The sequence below is a fragment of the Oncorhynchus mykiss genome, chromosome 5 (assembly GCF_057628025.1).
Source record: "Oncorhynchus mykiss isolate SJ-2025 chromosome 5, ASM5762802v1, whole genome shotgun sequence".
NCBI lineage: Eukaryota > Metazoa > Chordata > Actinopteri > Salmoniformes > Salmonidae > Oncorhynchus > Oncorhynchus mykiss.
Genome location: NC_143026.1, coordinates 89,411,629 through 89,435,689, shown reverse-complemented (window position 1 = coordinate 89,435,689; position 24,061 = coordinate 89,411,629). Strand labels below are relative to the sequence as shown.

The 24,061-nt window shown below is 41.8% G+C and overlaps 2 protein-coding genes across 3 annotated transcripts in view; both read right to left on the bottom strand.

The window, feature by feature from the left end:
- phb2b (prohibitin 2b) overlaps window positions 1–1,302 on the bottom strand; it is an 8,270-nt gene extending 6,968 nt beyond the window's left edge. The window contains exon 1 of one of the 2 annotated variants that reach the window (XM_090236271.1): window positions 354–1,302. In XM_090236271.1, the coding sequence (XP_090092397.1) occupies window positions 354–374 (21 nt within the window). In that variant the 5' untranslated portion in view covers window positions 375–1,302. The remainder of the gene's footprint in view (window positions 1–353) is intronic. The other variant, XM_090236272.1, reaches the window with a different exon arrangement.
- pde6d (phosphodiesterase 6D, cGMP-specific, rod, delta) lies at window positions 679–24,061 on the bottom strand. Its single transcript, XM_021604723.3, has 5 exons — window positions 23,597–24,061; window positions 5,125–5,213; window positions 3,172–3,297; window positions 1,622–1,727; window positions 679–1,302 (listed from the first exon to the last, which is right to left on the bottom strand). Exons 1-5 carry the CDS (start codon window positions 23,662–23,664, stop codon window positions 1,221–1,223), a joined length of 471 nt encoding a protein of 156 aa, XP_021460398.1. The 5' UTR covers window positions 23,665–24,061; the 3' UTR covers window positions 679–1,220.

Genomic DNA, 24,061 nt, shown 5'->3' with positions numbered 1-24,061 from the left:
TGTTTCTAGCTGGTTAGAGAACTGTTTAGCTAAATTGGCATCGGCAAACCTTAGCTTCCAAAAGGAATCTAAAGAAATACATACTTGCTATATTTGATAGCTAGTTGTCAAGCATTGCAGAGAGGATATGAGTCTTAACTACCAGCGTAGTTAGCCAGTTAACCATAACTAGCTAACGTTAGTTATTAGCTAAACTGTGCTAGTTATCTCCATCTCCTCTCAAGCATAGCATGTAAGTCATAATATATAACACACGTGTCTGAAATACAAACAGCGTCTACAAGCTGACACTATAACAAGTATTTATTCCCTGTCTATAATAAGTATGGTTGGTAGCTATTTTAAATACTCACGTTGGGCTCTTTATTCGCCATGCTTGCAGTGCAGTCGATATCCAAGGTCGTCACAGACAACTTTACTCATTCGGGCGAAAGGCTTTCTGGGACTTGAAGTTCACAGCAGCTAAAATGATATAACTGACATGTGGTGGGCTAGGCTAGTCTGCCCACGGGTTTATTCAAGTGTTGAGTGGCTTAGTCAAAAATATGCATGAATGTTTAGTTCTAATTTGCATACAGGTGCCCCATACACTAGCCACGTTTGGGATCCTAGGAGAACAAATATCTTGCATGAACCTGTTGCAGTTAAACTTCATCAACTACAAAAAAAAAAAAAAAATGTAGTGAACATATTTTAATCCATAATTCGTGTAGTAATAAACACAGCCTATTTTACAAGATTAGTAACAGCTATAAAAAAAAAAAAAATCCAAACAATGCCAATATCAGCAACCACAACATCAACTGAAAGCAAACATCAAAAACACAAGGTGACAATGGAGCAGTGTACATCAGAGGGTGACATTTCTGGAATGACAAGGGAAAATAATGAATGTACAAATAAAATAATTTACATGGTTTCTTGCCATGAGCATCATCTTTGCCCATATATATATATATATATATTTACATACAAAAAGTCTTGTCTGCCAAGAAGCCAGTGTGATCTTGATGACTTGGTTGGATGCCAGTTTCTTCCTGTATTGTTCCCTTTAGTGCTGCCGTCAGAGAAACGCACTCCGTCGAACTCGGCTTCCAGTGACCATTGGATAATAACCATCAGTTGTGTATGCATGGTCCTGTTTTTCTTTCTTCCCCCCACCCTCACTTCAAGGATTAATAGAAGAAAGAAAAAAGTAAAGTAAAGTTGTTCATTCTTCTTCAGACGTAGAAAAGTCGTACTCGGGAGGTGCTGACGTGAAGATCGTCATCAAAGAACTTGGTCTCTATAACAACATTTCCACTGCAAGGGAGAGAAACAAAGAAACATGACAATTCAGCAAACACTAATCTCTAGCTGCAAAATATGAGACAAAGACGCCTCCATAACAGTGGACATTGCAGTTTACAGGAAGTTTGGTGTAGAATAGATAAAGTGTGAAGGAATATTTGGCTGTAGCCTCATTACTTATTCAAGATGCAGCCTAGTGAATGACAGTTCTGTATTACCTACAAACAATTGCACAACCCAAATGTAGGACAATGAACAAAAGACCCAACAACCCATGCAGATAAATGGAAAAGGCTGAAATAGTTTCTCAAAAATATATATGAACTCTTACGTTAAAACATTTGCAGGCATCATCTGCGACTCTGGAGCCGCCTCTATCAAAGACTGCCATGTGTTTGTGGAGTTGGGAATCACAAAGCCAAACTCAAAGAACCATTCTGCAGGTAGAGGAGAGAGCCATCCAAAATACATTCAATGAGTGTTTATTCACTATGCACAGATGTTGTATTCTTTAGTACATACAGGCAGAAAGGAAGAGGCGAAGCGAGAGGGATAACGGAGCCCAAAATCTGTCTTCTTCAGCAGGTGGGTGGCGTTTTAAAAATGTTTTTTTGCTCACCAAGCAGAGTTTTTGATTGGAGGTCAGTTAGTGTTGAATTTGGTTAACAAAAAATGTAATGGCTTTTTAAGTTTAACTTTTTAAATATAAGTTTCGTAATGATTAGGTTGTTACGAGTGTAGGACACATGAAATCCCGGCAACTTAAAAAAAAAACATTGGAGGTATGCATGGTTGACACTAGTTACCACAGCCACAAAGTCGTAAACCCTGCCTATTTCTAAGATGTGATTTTAAACCTAACATTACTCACACTGCTAACCTTATACCTTACAGTAATCTTAAATAATATTTCACGATATAGCCAATTTTGACTTTGTATCTGTGGTAACCGTTGTGCCTGTTGTTCACATGCGTATCTGCCCTCTCATTGGCTAGAATGGTCCAACCGGCTCTTGCCTCCTCCAGACTGCCTTCCATTTTTTAAGACATTTCTTTTACCTTGTTAGAGCGGCCACTACAGTATCATGTCAATAAAATGGCTAATCTGTGATATAGGTAACTGCCAAAATAAAGGAAAAACTTGAGTAAATGAGGCATACAAAGTATATTGAACAAAAATGTAAAACGCAACATGTAATTTGTTGTTCTCGTGTTTGAAGAGCTGAAATAAAAGATCCCAGAAATGTTCCATAAGCACAAAAAGCTTTACATCCTTGTTGCTGAGCATGTCTCCTTGGCAAGGATAATCCATGTCCCAAGTTGAGGGAGCGTGCAATTGTCATGCTGACTGCAGGAATGTCCAAAAGAGCTGTTAAATCAGAAAAATTAATGTTCATTTCTCTACCATAAGCCGCCTCCAACATCATTTTAGAGAATTTGGCAGTACGGCCAACCGGTCTGAACCGCAGGTGTAACCACGCCAGCCCAGGACCTCCACGGCTTCTTTACCTACGGGATTGTCTGGGGGTGGTGGGGATGCTGAGGAGCATTTCTGTCTGTAATGGGTGTGTGTGTCTCTGTCACCAGATCTCAAACCAATTAAACACTTATGGGAGATTCTAGAGCGGCGCCTGAGACAACGTTTTCCACCACCATCAACAAAACACCACATTTAATTTAATTTATAGTGGACGAATGGCGTTGTATCCCTCCAACAGAGATCCAGACACTTCTAGAATCTATGCCAAGGCGCATTTGAATATGTTCTGGCAGCTCGTGGTGGTCCCAACGCCCTATTAAGACACTATGTTGGTGTTTCCTTTATTTTGGCAGTTACCTGTATATAAAACGCTTATTGAAACAGATCAGAGAGACTAGTACCTTCTAAACACTGGCCTTTGAAGAAGACCTTCTGCTCAAGGCGGAACTTTTCCAGTTTTTCTGATGAAGAGAAATTTAGCTCTCTGGACACAGCTTTGCACTTGAGAATTTTCTTGGGGACTCGAGCTGCAAGGAAATAAAAAAAACGGACGGTCAAACTATCAATTAGGAGAGAAGAAATGCAGTCACAAACACAAACAACATCCTGGGGCCTCATTTACAAACTGCGCGTACATACAAAATATACCCCAAAATGTGCGTGTGCCAGTTCACGCGAAAGTTGTCATTTATTTAAAAAAAATGTACTTGATGTGAGAATGTGTTCACATCCCTGCCAACTTTAGACCATGCGTAAGCACATCTGCTTGTGATTGAAATATTGTATTGCAAGCTGGCAAGTAAGTCATTTGTGAAAATCGCAGATATGCATATTCATAAAAAAACTAAAAAAACAGTAAAAAATTAAAAAGAATGCAGCCATTTATCATTACTGAGAGGATCCATTTTTCTTTTAGAATATAAAATAATTTGAAATAGGAATCTTTTTCCTATATATATTATATAACCATTGCAGAATATATTAATGACCTTTTCTGGTCTTGATTGGGTTTATATTCCTGAAGGAGCCATACAACAAATTACCATGCGCATCTCTCATTTAATTGGACCTAGTAGCCTAGTAAATAGATAGGTTATATGTATTTCAAGTTTCGCAATATCATAGGTAGTGCGGTTTATAATACCGTTATATGGGTCGAATTTAACAGGTGAACCATTGATCTTTTACATTGATTTAGGCCTTAGTAAGCCACTGGAAGTAAGTTAATGGAATTCCATTTTAATTTGTAGCCTGCCTTAGACAATGTTTCACAATTCGCAGGCAGTTCATATTTAGGTTGGCGGGGGGAAATCAATGCAAAACATTGTTAAATTCAAATGTTCTGTAGACATGTCCACAACTATTTTTTATCTTTCAGAAACTGACAGTCCTTTTCCAGAAACAGCATAAATGACTGCAGAAGATTAAAACATGCTGCACACACAGTAAATAAACCGGTAGCTTTATGTAAAATATTTGACAGTTTGGGTAAACTTGGGCTACAGTGTTGCTGTGTGATAGGTGGTGACATCAATGCCCATTTAAGCTCATAGTCTATACCACGGTAGAACATATAAACCCAATAATATCTGGATGAACTAAATATTGAATATCTTTTGCATGCTGTGGCCTAATGCCAATAGTTCCAAATTATACCTCAAATAAAAAGGGTGATATTGTCACCACATGGAGAGCGTTTCAGGTGGAGCACTTTTTATTTTATTTAACTAGGCAAGCCAGTTAAGAACAAATACTTATTTTCAATGACGGCCTAGGAACAGTGGGTTTAACTGCCTTGTTCAGGGGCAGAATGACAGATTTTTACCTTGTCAGTTCGTGGGGTTCGATCTTGCAACCTTTCGGTTACTAGTCCAACGCTCTAACCACTGCCGCCCAATGCACGTTCACGCAGTTTTACGACAGGTTTGATTTATAACGAGAAACATGCTTATGTATGGCGCGCGCCAAGTTTATAAATCTCTCTATTTTTGTACATGCGAACTTTTCAGAAATGGCGAATTAAGAAATTATAGATTTATGAATTAGGCCCCTAATGTTTACCTAGAGCTAGGCTACTTTCTCACATAAAATATGTTCCCCTTTCCCCTTTCTATTGATTATAATATACACAATATTTAACATGGCACAACATGATATAACTATGTTTAGAGGTAAATTGCTAATTATCATTTTGGGTATTTTGACATTGGTTCAGGGGTTCAAGCTCTTAAGGAAAAACTGACTGTTGGGATGGTTAGAACCGAGTGGTCATCTTGGTAGTGGTTGGAATATTCGGCCTAAAAATCCAGGTTTCCTTCAGGAGGGAAGCAAGATGACAGTAAACCAGCCAGTACCTTCATGTTCGACCCCAGGAAGGGACAGATCCTCCGTTCCCTGCCACAGCACCTTCCCAGTCTCAGCATCACGCAAGTTCATCCAGTTTCTGGCAGAGGGAGTCGAGGAACACTACGGACACAGCCATGTACTTCCATCAGGCAACAGTAGCCTTGTCTAGGTTCTGGTCTGTACTGTTTGTGTCTGCAGCTCGTGGCAAAAATTTGAATTTTCCCTCAGAGCCAGGGATCAATTAAGTAACGCCAATATTCCTCAAGGTTGCAGGATAACAGGAAACCCATCAAGTTACGATAGTTTAGTGGAAGCCAACTGTCAGACAATTCAAAGAGTAGCCAAGCCCAATCAAAAGGAGGTAAATACACAACGATATACAACCTTTGATCTCTCGGAACCAACAGGTAATCCAGAAGTATGCAACAGATGTTCAACTCAGTCTCGGACAACAACAAAAAAGCTAACCAACGGACACAGGTTTTGTTGATAATTCAACTAGTGGGCACGAGTTAAAGCCAAAAAAGAAACTGTCTAGGTCTATTTTTATACTTCCGAAACTCTTAATTAAGACAGCTGACGTTTGTGGCTCTAGTTATTTACACCAGCTCTCACACAATGTTTTTTTATTGGAGTGGCCAATAAAGCTGCCCATGATTATGTAGCTACTACTAGCTAACGTCTTCTAATAGGTCAAGTGGTGCAAGCCGAGGCAAGTGTGTCACGTAACAGTTCTCCAGCTGGTGCTAACAGAACGAATAGTTTCTGACTCGGCTCTGGAAGCCGACCTGAAGATGTGGCTCGTGTGTCAACTAGAGGGTACTCCATGTCAGAAGCACCTGAACTCCTGTGTCAAGACCATCTGTGCCCCCCCCAACAGGGTGTCAGCACCAGCCTGCACAGCCCTCCTCAGGACACAATGCCATTCAGTTGACATGACTATTTCATGACTAAGTGCTTCAAACAGCAAAACGGAATTAAATCGGAGGAGCAAAGTGTCTGTCGATCCATTCCGCACACGGGATCAATTCTTTCAAACTAACAATAAGAGTTTAAATATAGAATGACCAAATTTCAAAACAGCAGGTAGGAAAATAACAGTTGATGTCAAGTGAAAACAGAAACATGGGGCAACCAACTCCAACGCTGAGCTGTCTTAGCTAGCTGCTGTGGAGCGAGGACTGTCTTAGCTAGCTGCTGTGGAGCGAGGACTGTCTTAGCTAGCTGCTGTGGAGCGAGGACTGTCTTAGCTAGCTGCTGTGGAGCGAGGACTGTCTTAGCTAGCTGCTGTGGAGCGAGGACTGTCTTAGCTAGCTGCTGTGGAGCGAGGACTGTCTTAGCTAGCTGCTGTGGAGCGAGGACTGTCTTAGCTAGCTGCTGTGGAGCGAGGACTGTCTTAGCTAGCTGCTGTGGAGCGAGGACTGTCTTAGCGAGATGAAACGTGTGGTGCTTTGAATCATTTAATCCTTTCAAAATCTGACAGCCTGCAGCCCAGCAACATTGGGTCAGCTCAGTCACCAGCTCAGTCACTAACCTCCCAGCAGCTTCCCACAACCTCCTAGACTGAAACTCAAGTCTACAGTGCGTGGCTCTGTCACCTCAATAGAAACTTCCTCAGAAAACACAGGCCTACTACCAAAAGGTTTTACTAGCCTCGCAAGCCACCCTGATCTTGCAAGCTTACATGAATGGTTTGCTGCGCAGCGGTAATCAGTCTGGTATACACGAGGCTACAGTTTTACCCCTTCATTCAAAAACTCTGTACATGACTGGGGATGCTTTGTGTGAAGCGGGTTTGTTAGGTAATATTTTGGCTGTGGACTTTGTGCTGTCTGTCTCCTACTTACTACATCATTTAAATTGATTTGAACAGTTGTCAGTCCTGCTGGACCATGACTGGGGGACGAAGCAATTTAGCAGCGTCGACCCATCTGACGTTTTATGAATGGATTACAGTACGATCTGTCCTGCTGCTTCAATGTGAATTATATATATATATATTTAGATAATAAAAAAAAAAATATGAATTATATTTAGATAATAAAAAAATAAAAAAAAATTATTTATATTATAAATATATATACATTATATTTGGATAATTTTAAAATATATATTTATAATATAAGCTCATTAACTGGCTGCAGAGAACAATTCAAGGAAAATGTTTCCAGTACATTCTAAGGTCAAAGCCTAGACAACACAAAGTTCTTCATAATAGGCCCGGATAAAGATGTCAAGCTCAACGCAGTTCTATTAGGCCCGGTGGGGAAACAGGTGACAGATGTCTCCAGGATCATACCTACTGAGATCCCTGGCGCTAAGCGGAGAATATCCGCAAGGGGGATAGACCCTTGTTCCCGAACACACTCAAACAGGCTTTTAATTAGCCCCTAGGGTCATGCTAGCCTCACTTAAGCCCCATCCATTTTTAAAGAGTAGCTTTAAAAATGGTCCATGTAGACTTTTTTCCCCCCTCTTCTACTCAATATCAAATATGTTCTGGGTAACAATTAAGTACCTTACTGTGATTGTTTTTCAATTAAAATGGTTAAAAAATTTTTTTTAAAGTCACTTCTTAGCAAAAAAAGCAATTTCTTAAAGAACAATTTTGCCAAGACTGTCCGGGAATAGCCTGAGTGAGAGGCATAATTGGAGGAGCCTAGTGTGAGGGATATGTAACCTGAAAACTAGCTATTAATGGAGGGCAAACTCTCTTTGTTATGGTCTATTAACCAAATGAATCCAAGGTCATACCGTCTATAATATTGTAACAAGCTCACATAGTTGCTGTCAAACTCTACACTAGTTGGATATTGATTTCCCACAGAGCAAACCATTTCTGTATTTACAGCATTCAGAAATGCATTTTTATCATTTTTTTTGTTTGTAGCTTTGGCAGACATTTTAGTTGTTGTTGAGATTTGTCAATAAAACTCATGAATGCAACTGTTTATGTCAAATTGTTTTGTGTTCTACTTGGAGCCGTGTTTGTCCTGAAAAGAACATGGTAAAACACTTCACTGTGAGACTAAATATAAAGGCTGGACATGCAGATTAGATGAAAAGACGATTGTCGCTGGCGTCTCGGGACTGATAGGGTTAACTTGTATCACCTGGCGATGTAGCCAAGTGGCATAAAGAACCCACCCATGCAAACAAGCTGACATTTTCCCTCTCCAAAACAGATCTTAGACTATCACTGAGTATTACTCCTCTCTCATAGTGGGAATATAAAACACAGGAAAATCACATTTGACTGCACATGCAATAAACACGAGACATAAAAGTCATGACGCATGGAATATGGCATAAACTGGCAAATGAAAGCATTGCAAATTAATACATTTCAAAAAAACATTTTTTTTGTAACAAACATCTTCAGAAATGCAATTGAGACCGTTTTACTTTTCTGAAGTCTTAAAGCTCAAATATCCTACCACTACTAGACCCACTCAAGACTTTCCCTGTGAGGTTAGCCAGTCATTGGTGTTCACACAGTTCTGTGAATCAGTTTGTTACAGGGACAGATTAAAATGCAAGTCAGGTCTACTCAGGGGAAGCCGAAGCTGGCTACAGTGCACACTGCATTCTCCTCCGAGGCCAGCCTTTGCCTTTCCTTAGGGACATAACAGAGGCATAACAGAGGCGATGTTGTACAAGCCAGGAAGCCCAATGCAGCAACAGCATCATACATAAATCAGTCATGTAGCCTGTAGATTTTTAGTCTGAGATGTACATTTGTCTAATTAACCAAACTGCAGAGAGGTTTTTCAATACAATGAACTACTGTAGGGCGGCTTAATAAAATACTGTGGTGTTCTATGGAAAAGCAGGATTCTCAGCACGACTTGGGTAATCGGCTATAGCCTAGGCCTAAGGCACACGGGTTACTGGGTTATTCATGGGTGCAAGGCAGTTCCCAGGAATCAAAGTATCAAATAATCTGATTACGCAGCACAAGGGATAAGCACACAAATCACACTTTCATAATTTCAGGTTATACCTACAGAATGTGAATATTATGCTAGACTTAGAAACTGTAATAACTGAAAGCAATTACGATATTCTCGTCGTCAAAGTCTGCAAAAACAAGCAAATTGGTGATGAAGCTGATTTGTAGCACATCTTGTGCCTTCTTTGAATTCTCCCTGCTGTGATACAACTTCTAGTGCTTTCTATAAATATCCTCATTGCATAAGACAATGACCTACAGGTCAAAAACCCGGTCATGCTGGGGAAGACTTCCTAACCTCCTTAACCCGATAGTCACCACACAGCACACACAGAAAACTCTGATCAGCACACATCAAATAAATACACCACTTCTAGATTCATTTGATGGAAAAACCTTGAGAAATCTGTGTGAATGTAGCCTGTTTCTTGATGCTGATGTAATCACGATTAATCTGATGAGTTTTTGGTTTTAGTTCAAAGATGGACAATTCCTCAGAGTACAGATTGATTGCTTGGTCTCAGAAGAATCCGCTGACACTTGAAACAGCTCGACTATCCTCTGTATCATTTTTATTTTTTTATTTAAAAAAACTAGGCAAGTCAGTTAAGAACAAATTCTTATTTACAATGACGGCCTAACCCAGACAACGCTAGACCAATTGTGCGCCACCTTATGGGACTCCCAATCAGAGCCTGGATTTCGAACCAGGGACTGTAGTGATGAGATGCAGTGCCTTAGACCGCTGCGCCACTCGCGATTCTCTCGCAATCCACAACAAAACAAAATGCAAAGGCTAACCTATTTTGCAAAGGTTGTAAAATCAGTTACACAATAGAGCCCCATAAAACCTAGCGGTCAAAAACGGAAATGGTTCCTACATTTATAAACCACCCATTTTAGAACCCTTTTAAACAAGGTCTGCGTTTCATGTAGGCTTTCCCTGGCATTACGTTTTGATGATCATGTAAATCGCTCTAGGACAAGCTTACTTTTATCAATATGGTCAGCTCCATTTACTTAGAAATTTGAAGAATGCTAATTACCATCAAAGTACACATCATATAAATTCCTGCAAGCCATCTCTAGCGGACACCTTTACTGTCAGCTAGCTAGCTACCTTGTAACAAAACAACATATTGGGATTTACTGATCTATATTTGATTTAAATAATATTTGTTGGCTTATTTATGCATTTGGTCTTGTACACAATACTGTCAGTCAGACATTTACATTATGCCATGAATACTAGGCTATACAGTGCCTTGCGAAAGTATTCGGCCCCCTTGAACTTTGCGACCTTTTGCCACATTCCAGGCTTCAAACATAAAGATATAAAACTGTATTTTTTTGTGAAGAATCAACAACAAGCGGGACACAATCATGAAGTGGAACGACATTTATTGGATATTTCAAACTTTTTTAACAAATCAAAAACTGAAAAATTGGGCGTGCAAAATTATTCAGCCCCTTCAGTTAATACTTTGTAGCGCCACCTTTTGCTGCGATTACAGCTGTAAGTCGCTTGGGGTATGTCTCTATCAGTTTTGCACATCGAGAGACTGACATTTTTTCCCATTCCTCCTTGCAAAACAGCTCGAGCTCAGTGAGGTTGGATGGAGAGCATTTGTGAACAGCAGTTTTCAGTTCTTTCCACAGATTCTCGATTGGATTCAGGTCTGGACTTTGACTTGGCCATTCTAACACCTGGATATGTTTATTTTTGAACCATTCCATTGTAGATTTTGCTTTATGTTTTGGATCATTGTCTTGTTGGAAGACAAATCTCCGTCCCAGTCTCAGGTCTTTTGCAGACTCCATCAGGTTTTCTTCCAGAATGGTCCTGTATTTGGCTCCATCCATTCAATTTTAACCATCTTCCCTGTCCCTGCTGAAGAAAAGCAGGCCCAAACCATTATGCTGCCACCACCATGTTTGACAGTGGGGATGGTGTGTTCAGGGTGATGAGCTGTGTTGCTTTTACGCCAAACATAACGTTTTGCATTGTTGCCAAAAAGTTCCATTTTGGTTTCATCTGACCAGAGCACCTTCTTCCACATGTTTGGTGTGTCTCCCAGGTTGCTTGTGGCAAACTTTAAATAACACTTTTTATGGATATCTTTAAGAAATGGCTTTCTTCTTGCCACTCTTCCATAAAGGCCAGATTTGTGCAATATACGACTGATTGTTGTCCTATGGACAGTCTCCCACCTCAGCTGTAGATCTCTGCAGTTCATCCAGAGTGATCATGGGCCTCTTGGCTGCATCTCTGATCAGTCTTCTCCTTGTATGAGCTGAAAGTTTAGAGGGACGGCCAGGTCTTGGTAGATTTGCAGTGGTCTGATACTCCTTCCATTTCAATATTATCGCTTGCACAGTGCTCCTTGGGATGTTTAAAGCTTGGGAAATCTTTTTGTATCCAAATCCGGCTTTACACTTCTTCACAACAGTATCTCGGACCTGCCTGGTGTGTTCCTTGTTCTTCATGATGCTCTCTGCGCTTTTGACGGACCTCTGAGACTATCACAGTGCAGGTGCATTTATACGGAGACTTGATTACACACAGGTGGATTGTATTTATCATCATTAGTCATTTAGGTCAACATTGGATCATTCAGAGATCCTCACTGAACTTCTGGAGAGAGTTTGCTGCACTGAAAGTAAAGGGGCTAAATAATTTTGCACGCCCAATTTTTCAGTTTTTGATTTGTTAAAAAAGTTTGAAATATCCAATAAATGTCGTTACACTTCATGATTGTGTCCCACTTTTTGTTGATTCTTCACAAAAAAATACAGTTTTATATCTTTATGTTTGAAGCCTGAAATGTGGCAAAAGGTCGCAAAGTTCAAGGGGGCCGAATACTTTCGCAAGGCACTGTATATATATATATATATATTTTTTTTTTTGCAAAGACGCTAGCTAGCTAACCTACCTAGGTGAAAATAGCAACATCCCCTTATTTTACCAGATCCTCTTCTCCTTTAGCTGGTGGTATACATTTAATCCCTTATCAGTTCTGCCAACTATATGAACGAGGTGATACCTATTTCAATTAAAATGGTGTCAGAATGCACCACTGTATTAAAGCGATTCAGAACTAAACTTGCCACATTTGGTTGCAGATTCAAAGCCAGACTAATTCATAGTAGAATTTAAACAGGTCATGAATGAATAAGCATATTTATTTGACAAGAACGCACCTAGTCACCCATCAATCAAGTCAAAACACCTTAACTCCAACAATTACATTGTTTTACAGAAATCTAAATAGTAAACAATGCATTCATAAAATAAACATCTGACTTGAAGTAAAGCTTAAACTATTTATTAGTCTGAGAGCGCACAGATTCTTCTGATTTTCCATGATAGGAATTAGACCAGCATAAATAAAGCAAAATGTTAAACGCCATATTGTGATTTTTGGTGGGTGAGTTACAAATGGAGAAATACCTGGATGTTGAAGGTAGGCTTAAAACACACTGAACAATTTCTTCTTTTTTTATTCTCAACATTTAGCAGATACTGTAAATTGCTTTGGATAAGAGTATGAGTGAATACATTTCCATTCTTTTTGCACTGGTCCCTTGTGGGAATAGAACCCACAACCTTGGCATTGCAAGCACCATGCTCTACCAACTGAGCCAAACAGGACTGCGTTGATCCCATGTTATATGAGCTGAAATAATAGACCCCCAAAAATGTTCCATATGCACAAAAAGCTTATTTCTCTCAAATTTTGTGCACAAATTGGTTTACATCCCTATTAGTGAGTGTTTCTCCTTTGCCAAGATAATCCATCCACCCGACAGGTGTGGCAAATCAAAAAGCTGATTAAAACAGCATGATCATTACACAGGTGTACTTTGTGCTGGGGACAATAACACAACGCCACAGATGTCTCAAGTTGAGGGAGCATGCAATTGGCATGTTGACTGCAGGCATGCCCAACAGAGCCAGATCATTTTATGTTAATTTCTCTCCCGTGAGTCGCCTCCAATGTATGGCGCTGTGTGGGTGAGCGGATTGCTGATGTCAACGTTGTGAACAGAGTGCCCCATGGTGCCAGTGGGGTTACAGTATGGGCAGGCATAAGAGACGGACAATGCACACAATTGCATTTCACAGATGGAAATTTGAATGCACAGAAATACTATGACGAGATCCTGAGGCCCAAGGTATCTGTGAACAACAGTTGCAAATCTGTATTTACAGTCACGTAAAATCCATAGAGTAGGGCCTAATTAAATTTATCTCCTCAAATGTTATTTAATTAGGCTAGTCAGTTACGAACAAATTCTTATTTATAACGACGGCCTACCAAAAGGCCTCCAGCGGGGACAAGGGCTGCAATTTATTTTATTTTATATATATAACACAAAGGCAAGAGAAACACCAAAGATACCTAAGACAACAACATGGCAGCAACACACAACACAGCATGGTAGCCCCCCCCCCCCAAAAAAAAGACAACATGGTAGCAACACATGAACTGTAACTCAGAAAATATTTGAAGTGATTGCATGTTGTGTTCATATTTTTGTTCAGTATAAAAATACTAGATAAACTCAGGCAGAATGAGAAATACTTAAGACAACAAAAAAATGAAGTCATGCCTAAATACAGCTTCTTCAGGAACTATTCATACCCTTTGACTTCTTCCACATGTTGTTACAAAGTGGGATTAAAATGGATGTCATTTTTTTTGGCAAAAATCTACAAAGTGTGGAAGAATAATTCAATGGAAAATAACACATTTTTGATTAGAGAAGTTCCCAAAGTTGACACAAATGATAAACTACTACACATACAGTGCATTCAGAAAGTATTCAGACTCCTTGCCTTGTTACGTTACAGCCTTGTTCTAAAATGTATTAAATATTTCGTCAGTCGTGGCCAAAAGTTGAGAATGACAAATATTAATTTTCATAAAGTCTGCTGTCTAAGTTTGTATGATGGTAATTTGCATATACTCCAGAATGTTATGAAGAGTGATCAGATGAATTGCAATTCTTCACTATGCAAATGAACTGAATCCCCCCCAAAAAAACAATTTCCACTGCATTTCAGCCCTGCCACAAAAGGACCAGCTTACATGTCAGTGATTCTCTCGTTAACACAGGTGTGATTGGTGACGAGGACAAGCCTGGAGATCACTCTGTCATGCTGATTGAGTTCGAATAACAGACTGGAAACTTCAAAAGGAGGGTGGTGCTTGGAATCATTGTTCTTCCTCTGTCAACCATGGTTACCTGCAAGGAAACATGTGCTGTCATCATTGCTTTGCACAAAAAGGGCTTTACAGGGAAGGATATTGCTGCCAGTAAGATTGCACCTAAATCAACCATTTATCAGATCATCAAGAACTTCAAAGAGAGCGGTTTAATTGTTGTGAAGAAGGCTTCAGGTCGCCCAAGAAAGTCCAGCATGCGCCAGGACCGTCTCCTAAAGTTGATTCAGCTGCGGGAATTGGCCTGGTGTCAAGAAGGGCAGCAAAGAAGCCACTTCTCCCCAGGAAAAACATCAAGGACAGACTGATATTCTGCAAAAGGTACAGGGATTGGTCTGCTGAGGAGTGGGGTGAAGTTGCTTCCTCTGATGAATCACTTTTCCGATTGTTTGGGGCATCCGGAAAAAAGCTTGTCCGGAGAAGACAAGGTGAGCGCTACCATCAGTCTTGTGTCATGCCAACAGTAAAGCATCCTGAGACCATTCATGTGTGGGGTTGCTTCTCAACCAAGGGAGTGGGCTCACTCACAATTTTGCCTAAGAACACAGCCATGAATAAAGAATGGTACCAACACATCCTCCGAGAGCAACTTCTCCCAACCATCCAGGAACAGTTTGGTGATGAACAGTGCCTTTTCCAGCATAATGGAGCACCTTGCCATAAGGCAAAAGTGATAACTAAGTGGCTCGGGGAACAAATCATCCATATTTTGGGTCCATGGCCAGGAAACTCCCCCGCCTTTAATCCAATTGAGAATTTGTAGGCAATCCTCAAGAGGCTGGTGGACAAACAAACACCCACAAATTCTGACAAACTCCAAGCATTGATTATGCAAGAATGGACTGCCATCAGTCAGGATGTGGCCCAGAAGTTAATTGACAGCATGCCAGGGTGGATTGCAGTGGTCTTGAAAAAAAGGGTCAACACTGCAAATATTGACTCTTTGCATCAACTTCATGTAATTGTCAATAAAAAGCTTTTGACACTTATGAAATGCTTGTAATTATACTTCAGTATTCCATCGTAACATCTGACAAAAATATCTAAAGATACTGAAGCAGCAAACTTTGTGGAAATTCATATTTGTGTCATTCCCAAAACTTTTGGCCACGACTGTACACACAATATCCCATAATGGACAAAACAATAACAGGTTTTTAGAAATGTTTGCAAATTTGCAAAGAAATACCTTATGTAAATAAGTATTCAGACCCTTTGCTATGAGACTCGACATTGAGCTCAGTTGCATCCTGTTTCCATTTATCATCCTTGAGATTTCTACAACTTGATTGGGGTTCACCTGTGGTAAATGAAATTGATTTTTACATGATTTGGAAAGGCACATACCTGTCTATATAAGGTCCCACAGTTGACAGTGCATATCAGAGCAAAAACCAAGCCATGAGGTCGAAGGAATTGTCTGTAGAGCTTGAGCAGAGACAGGATTGTGTCGGGGCACAGATATGGGGAAGGGTACCAAAACATTTCTGCAGCATTGAAGGTCCCCAAGAACATAGTGGCCTCAATCATTCTTAAATGGAAGAAGTTTGGAACCAACAAGACTCTTCCTAGAGCAATCGGGGGAGAATGGCCTGGGTCAGGGAGGTGACCAAGAAGTGACCATCGAGTTCATAACAACCCTAAGCACACAGCCAAGACAAAGATCCCGTGGAGATGGGAGAACCTTCCAGAAGGACAACCATTTCTGCAGCCCTCCACCAATCAGACCTTTATGGTAGTGGCCAGACGGAAGCCACTAAAATGAACACGACAGCCCGCTTGGAATTTGCCAAAAGACACCTAAAGGACTCAGAACATGAGAAACAAAATACTCTGGTCCGTTGAAACCAAGATTGAACTATTTGGCCTGAATGCAAAGCATGACATCTGGATGGAAACATGGCACCATCCCTACGGTGAAGCATGGTGGTGGCAGCTTCATTCTGTGTTGATGTTTTTCCAGCGACAGGGACATTAGTCAGGATCGGGGGAAAGATGAACGGAGCAAAGTACAGATATCCTTGATTAAAAACCTGCTCCAGAGGGCTCAGGACCTCAAACTGGGGTGAAGGTTCACCTTCCAACAGCATAACAACCCTAAGCACACAGCCAAGACAATGTAGGAGTGGCATTGGGCCATGTCTCGGAGCGTCCTCGAGTGGCCCAGCCAGAGCCCGGGCTTGAACCCGACCTAACCTCTCGAGAGACCTGAAAATAGCTGTGCAGCGACGCTCCCATACAACCTGACAGAGCTTAAGAGGATCTGCAGAGAGGAATGGGAGAAACTCCCCAAATACAGGTGGGCCAAGCTTGTAGCGTCATACCCAAGAAGACCCGAGAATGTAATTGCTGCCAAAGTTGCTTCAACAAAGTACTGAGTAAAAGTTTCTAAACCTATTTTTGCTTTGTCATTATGGAGTACTGTGTTGATGAGGGGGAAAACAACTAATACATTTTAGAATAAGGCTGTAACTTATCAAAATGTGGAAAAAGTATGTATGTATGAAAGACTGTACAATAGCCTACACATGGAGAGGAACCGAAAGGCACATGCCAGTACCAACCAATACTACTCATCCGACAGACAGGGCAGGTGTGGACCAGTGATGCCTTCTAGTTGCAACCGCTCCCTTGTTAGCATCAGTCAACAAGTTCAACTTGAGTGTGACATGTATTATATATACACACTGCTCAAAAAAATAAAAGGGAACACTTAAACAACATAATGTAACTCCAAGTCAATCACACTTCTGTGAAATCAAACTGTCCACTTGGGAAGCAACACTGATTGACAATACATTTCACATGCTGTTGTGCAAATGGAATAGACAACAGGTAGAAATTATAGGCAATTAGCAAGACACCCCCAATAAAGGAGTGGTTCTGCAGGTGGGGACCACAGACCACTTCTCAGTTCCTATGCTTCCTGGCTGATGTTTTGGTCACTTTTGAATGCTGGCGGTGCTTTCACTCTAGTGGTAGCATGAGATGGAGTCTACAACCCACACAAGTGGCTCAGGTAGTGCAGCTCATCCTGGATGGCACATCAATGCGAGCTGTGGCAAGAAGGTTTGCTGTGTCTGTCAGTGTAGTGTCCAGAGCATGGAGGCGCTACCAGGAGACAGGCCAGTACATCAGGAGACGTGGAGGAGGTCGTAGGAGGGCAACAACCCAGCAGCAGGACCACTAGGACAGCACTGCCAGAGCCATGCAAAATGACCTCCAGCAGGCCACAAATGTGCATGTGTCTGCTCAAACGGTCAGAAACAGATTCCATGAGGGTGGTATGAGGGCCCGACGTCCACAGGTGGGGGTTGTGCTTACAGCCCAACACAGTGCAGGACGTTTTTCATTTGCCAGAGAACACCAAGATTGGCAAATTCGCCACTGGCGCCCTGTGCTCTTCACAGATGAAAGCAGGTTCACACTGAGCACATGTGACAGGAGACGCCGTGGAGAACATTCTGCTGCCTGCAACATCCTCCAGCATGACCGATTTGGCGGTGGGTCAGTCATGGTGTGGGGTGGCATTTCTTTGGGGGACCGCACAGCCCTCCATGTGCTCGCCAGAGGTAGCCCGACTGCCATTAGGTACCGAGATGAGATCCTCAGACCCCCTGTGAGACCATATGCTGGTGCGATTGGCCCTGGGTTCCTCCTAATGCAAGACAATGCTAGACCTCATGTGGCTGGAGTGTGTCAACAGTTCCTGCAAGAGGAAGGCATTGATGCTATGGATTGGCCCGCCCGTTCCCCAGACCTGAATCAATTGAGCACATCTGGGACATCATGTCTCGCTCCATCCACCAACGCCACATTGCACCACAGACTGTCCAGGAGTTGGCGGATGCTTTAGTACAGGTCTGGGAGGAGATCCCTCAGGAGACCATCCGCCACCTCATCAGGAGCATGCCCAGGCATTGTAGGGAGGTCATACAGGCACGTGGAGGCCACACACACTACTGAGCCTCATTTTGACTTGTTTTAAGGACATTACATCAAAGTTGGATCAGCCTGTAGTGTGGTTTTCCACTTTAATTTTGAGTGTGACTCCAAATCCAGACCTCCATGGGTTGATACATTTTATTTCCATTGATAATTTGTGTGATTTTGTTGTCAGCACATTCAACTATGTAAAGAAAAAAGTATTTAATAAGAATATTTCATTCATTCAGATCTAGGATGTGTTATTTTAGTGTTCCCTTTATTTTTTTTGAGCAGTGTATCTATTTTTTTTGAGCAGTGTATCTAGCAATACCATCTAAATTAATTCCCCTCCTCACGAAAAATGTGTACCCATAGTTCAGAATAATTAGAGATCTGAATGGCAGGAGTATGTATAAGCTTTTGTTCCTGCCCAGCTCATATCGGAATACAAATCTTAGCTTACAACCGTGATTCATTATGTTGATTATTTAAGCCAGGTGTTAGAGCTGGGCTGGGACAAAACCCTTCATACACTCCAGCTCTTCAGGACTTCCTGCAACGACAAACAGACCAAAGCAAGAGAAAAGTGTTCCAGGTTGAAACAGCTTCCCTAGTTGAGAGGTGATGAGACTCTGGCACACCCATTGGTTCTGGAACAGAGAAAATGCAAATAAGGTCTGCAATTAGGCATCCATAACATGACATTTATTCTACCTCAAAAAGAAACGTGTGAACACCAATTACATTAAAACCCACCATAGCAGGTCTGACTAAATAAGGTTACATTACTTTGCCTACTAGTATAAATACAGGCAAATATATTGATAAAAGTCACCTTGTCCGGGGCCTCCTGAATGGCACAGCGGTCTAAGGCACTGCATCGCAGTGCTAAGGGTGTCACTACAGAGCCGGTTTCGATTCCGGTACTGTATCACAACCAGCCATGAGCGGGAGTCCCATAGGGTGGCGCACAATAGGCCGAGTGTTGTCCGTGTTAGGCCGGGGGGCTTTACTTGGCTTATCATGCTCTAGCGGCGGGCCAGGTGCCTGCAGGCTGACCTCGGTTGTCAGGTAAACAGCGTTTTGTCCGACACAATGGTGCGGCTGGCTTCCGGGTTAAGTAGGCTGGTGTTAAGAAGAGCGGTTTGGCGGGTCATGTTTCGGAGGACGCATGACTCGACCTTCGCCTCTTCCGATGAGACAAGATCGAAATCGTGGAGAAAAAAGGGGGCAAACAAAATACATTTTTAAAAAAGTGGGACCTTGTCCGAGAGAGATTTGCATGGTAATCAAAACATCACACCAGGGTAAGACTACACAAAACAGACCTTCATTTAAGTGTTTCTATAGTCCCCTACGGGGGAAAATTAACAGTGGAAAAACCATTGGAACCATTTCATTGTTTGACTGCTAGGTTTTATGGGTATTATGACCTCGACTGTGGTACTCTAGGAGGATGCAGCGGGCCATGGCTCCATGCAGTGCTTGGTAGCATGTTAACTCAGTCACCAGGCCTGTTAGGAGGACCATAAGGCAGTAAATCCCTGTCCTTGCAAATCAAGGATTTAAGAATGAGAAGCCTAGAAAATGAAGCCTATCTTGCCTTGAATGTCATGAATACGCAGTCTGCCACACGAGTCACGATCCCTTACCTATTCAACACTGAATAGGCCTACCCTCAGTGCTACCAAGTCATGTTTAATGTACAGGGAGTAATTAAAGAACGATGGATCTTCAGGCTTGAAGCCGATGGCAGTAGAGCAGGTGCGATTAATCTCGTCCACATTACCGTGCCTATTTTGGGACCGTTGGCTTGTGTTAGCCTATGTAAACCAGAATAAGGGCTTCTATCTGAGCTACAGTAGGGGAGATGCACTGAACATTACCCATGGAAGGTACATAGAAAGCTCCTCAAATGACCTCCTCCACTATCTTCAGGTCTCTACCACACACACACCATAACACATATGGATTCCTGAAGTAACCAAAAAATAAATTTAAAAGTGTTAAAACAATATATTTTGTGGTTTGGATTCTTCAAAGTTGCCACCCTCTTCCTTGATGACAGCTTTGCACACTCTTGGAATTCTCTCAACCAGCTTCACCTAGAATGCTTTTCCAACAGTCTTGAAGGTGTTCCCACATATGCTGAGCACTTGTTGGCTGCTTTTCCTTCACTCTGCGGTCCAACTCATTCCAAACCATCTCAATTGGGTTGAGGTTGGGTGATTGTGGAGGCCAGGACATCTGATGCAGCACTCCATCACTCTCCTTCTTGGTCAAATAGCCCTTACACAGCCTGGAGGTATGTTTTGGGTCATTGTCCTGTTGAAATACAAAAGGATAGTCCCACTAAGCCCAAACCAGATGGGATGGCGTATCGCTGCAGAATGCTGTGGTAGCCATGCTGGTTAAATGTGTCTTTCATTCTAAATACATCACTTAGTGTCAACAGCAAAGCACCCCTACACCACCACACCTCCTCCTCCATGCTTCACAGTGGGAACCACACATGCTGAGATTATCCGTTCACCTACTCTTCGTCTCACAAAGACACAGCAGTTGGAGCCAAAAATCGCAAATTTGGACTCATCAGAACAAACAGATTTCCACCGGTCTAATGTCTATTGCTCGTGTTTCTTGGCCCAAGCAAGACTCTTCTTATTGGTGTCCTTTAGTAGTGGTTTCTTTGCAGCAATTCAACCATGAAGGCCTGATTCACGCAGTCTCCTCTGAACAGTTGATGTTGAGATGTCTGTTACTTGAACTCTGTGAAGCATTTATTTGGACTGCAATTTCTGAGGCTGGTAACTAATGAACTCATCCTCTACAACAGAGGTCCGCTCCGGGAAAATGTCAAGAACTTTGAATGTTTCTTCATGGCAAACTGGCTCTCATGAGAACCGCCAGAGGAAAGGAAGACAGAGTTACCTCTACCGCAGAGGATACGTTCATTAGAGTTACCAGCCTTAAATTGCAGCCCAACTAAATGCTTCACAGAGTTCAAGTAACAGACATCAACTGTTCAGAGGTGACTACGTGAATCAGGCTTCATGGTCAAATTGCTGCAAAAAAAAAAGAAAAAAAAAAACTACTAAAGGCGCCAGGCTGTGTAAGGGCTGTTTGACTAAGAAGGAGAGTGATGGGAGTGCTAATGAGTGTGCAAAGCTGTCAAGGCAAAGGGTGGCTACTTTGAAGAATCTCAAATATATTTTGATTTGATTAAAACTTATTCAGTTACTACATGTTTCCATGTGTGTTATTTCATAGTTGATGTCTTCACTATTATTCTACAATGTAGAAAATAAAAATAAAGGAAAACCTTTGAATGAGTTGGTGTCCAAACTTTTGACTGGTACTGTATATATGAAAGGACAATGCCATCGATCACGTGACACCATTCACTCCCATGTGAAGACTCAATTAGGCTGATGTTGCAGGCTCAGTACTGCCCCCTTTGAGTAACTCAAGTTGAAGGCTGACCAGGTTAATGCAACCTGCCATTAGCGACTAAATTATCCTTCTAACTTTTTCTGTGTGAGATTTAAAAGTAAATTGGTTCAAGGACATACATCTAGTAGTGTATTAGAAAGCAATTATGATTGTCTTCTAAACTTTATTACATGAACACAGATTGTTTTCTTCTTCTCCATTCACTATAATGGTGGGGATCCTGCTTTCTGCTAATACACAATATTATGATAATCAATCATAGTGGAATTCCGATTCGAACTATAGCTGAAATCTTTGTGAAAACTCTTGTCACAAGCACAGTATTCAGCAGGAGCAGGCTGTTGTGGAGTGGGTTGAGTACTTCCAAGTTCCTTGTCGTCCACATCACTAAAGACTTAACACGGTCCAGACATACCCACGACGAGGGCACGGCAGCACCTCTTCTCCCTCAAGAGGCTGATAAGATTTGGCACGGGCCCTCTGGATCCTCAAAAGTTCTACAGCTGCACCATCGGGGGCATCTTGAATGGCAGCATCGCCGCTTGGTACGGCAAATGCACCACCCTTGACTGCAAAGCGCTACAGAGGGTGGTGCAGACAGCCCAGCACATCACTGGAGCCGAGTTCCCTGCCATCCAGTACCTCTATATTATGCGATGTCAGAGGAAGGCCTGAAAAATTGCCAAAGATTCCAGCCACCCAAGCCATAGACTGTTCACGCTGCTACCGCCAGGCAAAGAGTACTGGAACATCGGCTCTTGGACCAAAAGGCCCCGAGACACCGATAAGACTGCTAAATAGTGAATTAATGATACAAACTATCTGCACCAAAATCTATTTTGCACTGAGGCACACTCACTAAATTACACACTCAGTGTACAAAACACTGAGTGTACAAACCTAATATTGAGTTGACCACGTTGACTCCAATGCTTCCCCCAGTTGTATCAAGTTGTCTGGTTGTCCTTTGGGTGGTGGACCATTCTTGATACACATGGGAAACAGTGGAGCGTTTAAATAATACAATAAATAATGCCATTTAGAAGAAGACACGTTTGAAGAAAACCCAGCAGCGTTGCAGTTCTTGACACAAACCCGTGCACCTGGCACCTACTGCCGTACCATGCCCCATTCAAAGACACGTAAATATTTTGGTCTCGCTCATTCACCCTCTGAATGGCACATAAACACATCTCATGTCTCAAAAATCCTTCCTCCCCTTCATCTACACTGATGTGGATTTAACAAGAGTTCGGGAAAAACCGCACCAAACCAACCTGGTATGAAAGACCCCGAAAACTAGAAACTAATGTTGTAAGAAAGGATGCTTTTGCACAAGTAATAGGCAATGCATGACAATTGGCCAATACTGTTCTGTATGTTCGAACAGGTAACGCTACAGAGACTGAGCATCAGCAAACGACTCCAAGTTTAGTGCCAATCAGAACCAGTCAGCAAACTAGCGACGGCAACAATTCAGCTAACCTTAAATGCATGTCTAAATAGCATCTCATTGTCCAATGTAACTGCTCCTTATCAACTTATCCGAAGTAATTGGCTAAAGTTAACCACCACATCTATGAGTTGAGTATATAACTAGATAACATAGCGAGGCCTGTTACTGTTAGCTAACGTTAAGCTAACTCGACAGCAAACGAACGTTAGATTCAGAGCATATGGCCAAGAAAGACACTAGCAACACTAACGTTACCAACTAGTTAGTTAATAAACCATCAACAGACTGAAAATATTATCTAACTTCGCTAACGTTGCCTAAACTAGCCATCCACGAACTAGCTAACGACTTAACGGTAGCCAGCGTGGTACAACAAGGACAGGTAACGTAACTGGCTAACTGAAGACTGTAGCCAAATAGCTAGCTAAACAACCAAGCAAAACTCAATTAATTGAAAAGGATACAGCTTAAACCCCTTCAGAATCTCCTTGGCTCTGTCTTCGGCTGAAGACATTATGTCGGAGTCGGACATCTTCAATTTCGTGAGCGTAGAAAAAAAAAACTGCTAAAAAAAAACTCTAGGTTGCTTGTGATGTTACTGTACAGTTAGTTAGCTTTACCAAGCTAATGTAAATGCACCTGAAACTGGCATAAAGTCCAAGGACTCTATCACATTAACCTCTAACAGACCCAGAATTAATCTCACTGGGAACTGCTACAGTACTGATCCCTTAATCAACCTACCCTAAATATATTTTTGGTCGGAGATTGACAGCTAATTCGTCCGAACACCTTGCGCTGTAGCAAAGCAACACACAAAACAACAAATGAAACCGGGCGTCTAGGGAGGGATCAGGCTGGGGGAGACGCGTCACCAGGGGCAACGCCAAAAGGCGGAGGCAACGCCCCATTTCCGCCCCCTTTTTTTC

Bases quoted from the DNA above. Each gene is read 5' to 3' on its own strand.
- pde6d (XM_021604723.3), bottom strand. From the start codon at position 23,664: ATGTCCGACTCCGACATAATGTCTTCAGCCGAAGACAGAGCCAAGGAG. The intron at 1,728-3,171 runs GTACTAGTCTCT...CTCTACCTGCAG, and splicing joins CAAAGGCCAGTGTTTAGAAG to AATGGTTCTTTGAGTTTGGC. The intron at 1,303-1,621 runs GTAAGAGTTCAT...TCTCCCTTGCAG, and splicing joins ATGCCTGCAAATGTTTTAAC to TGGAAATGTTGTTATAGAGA.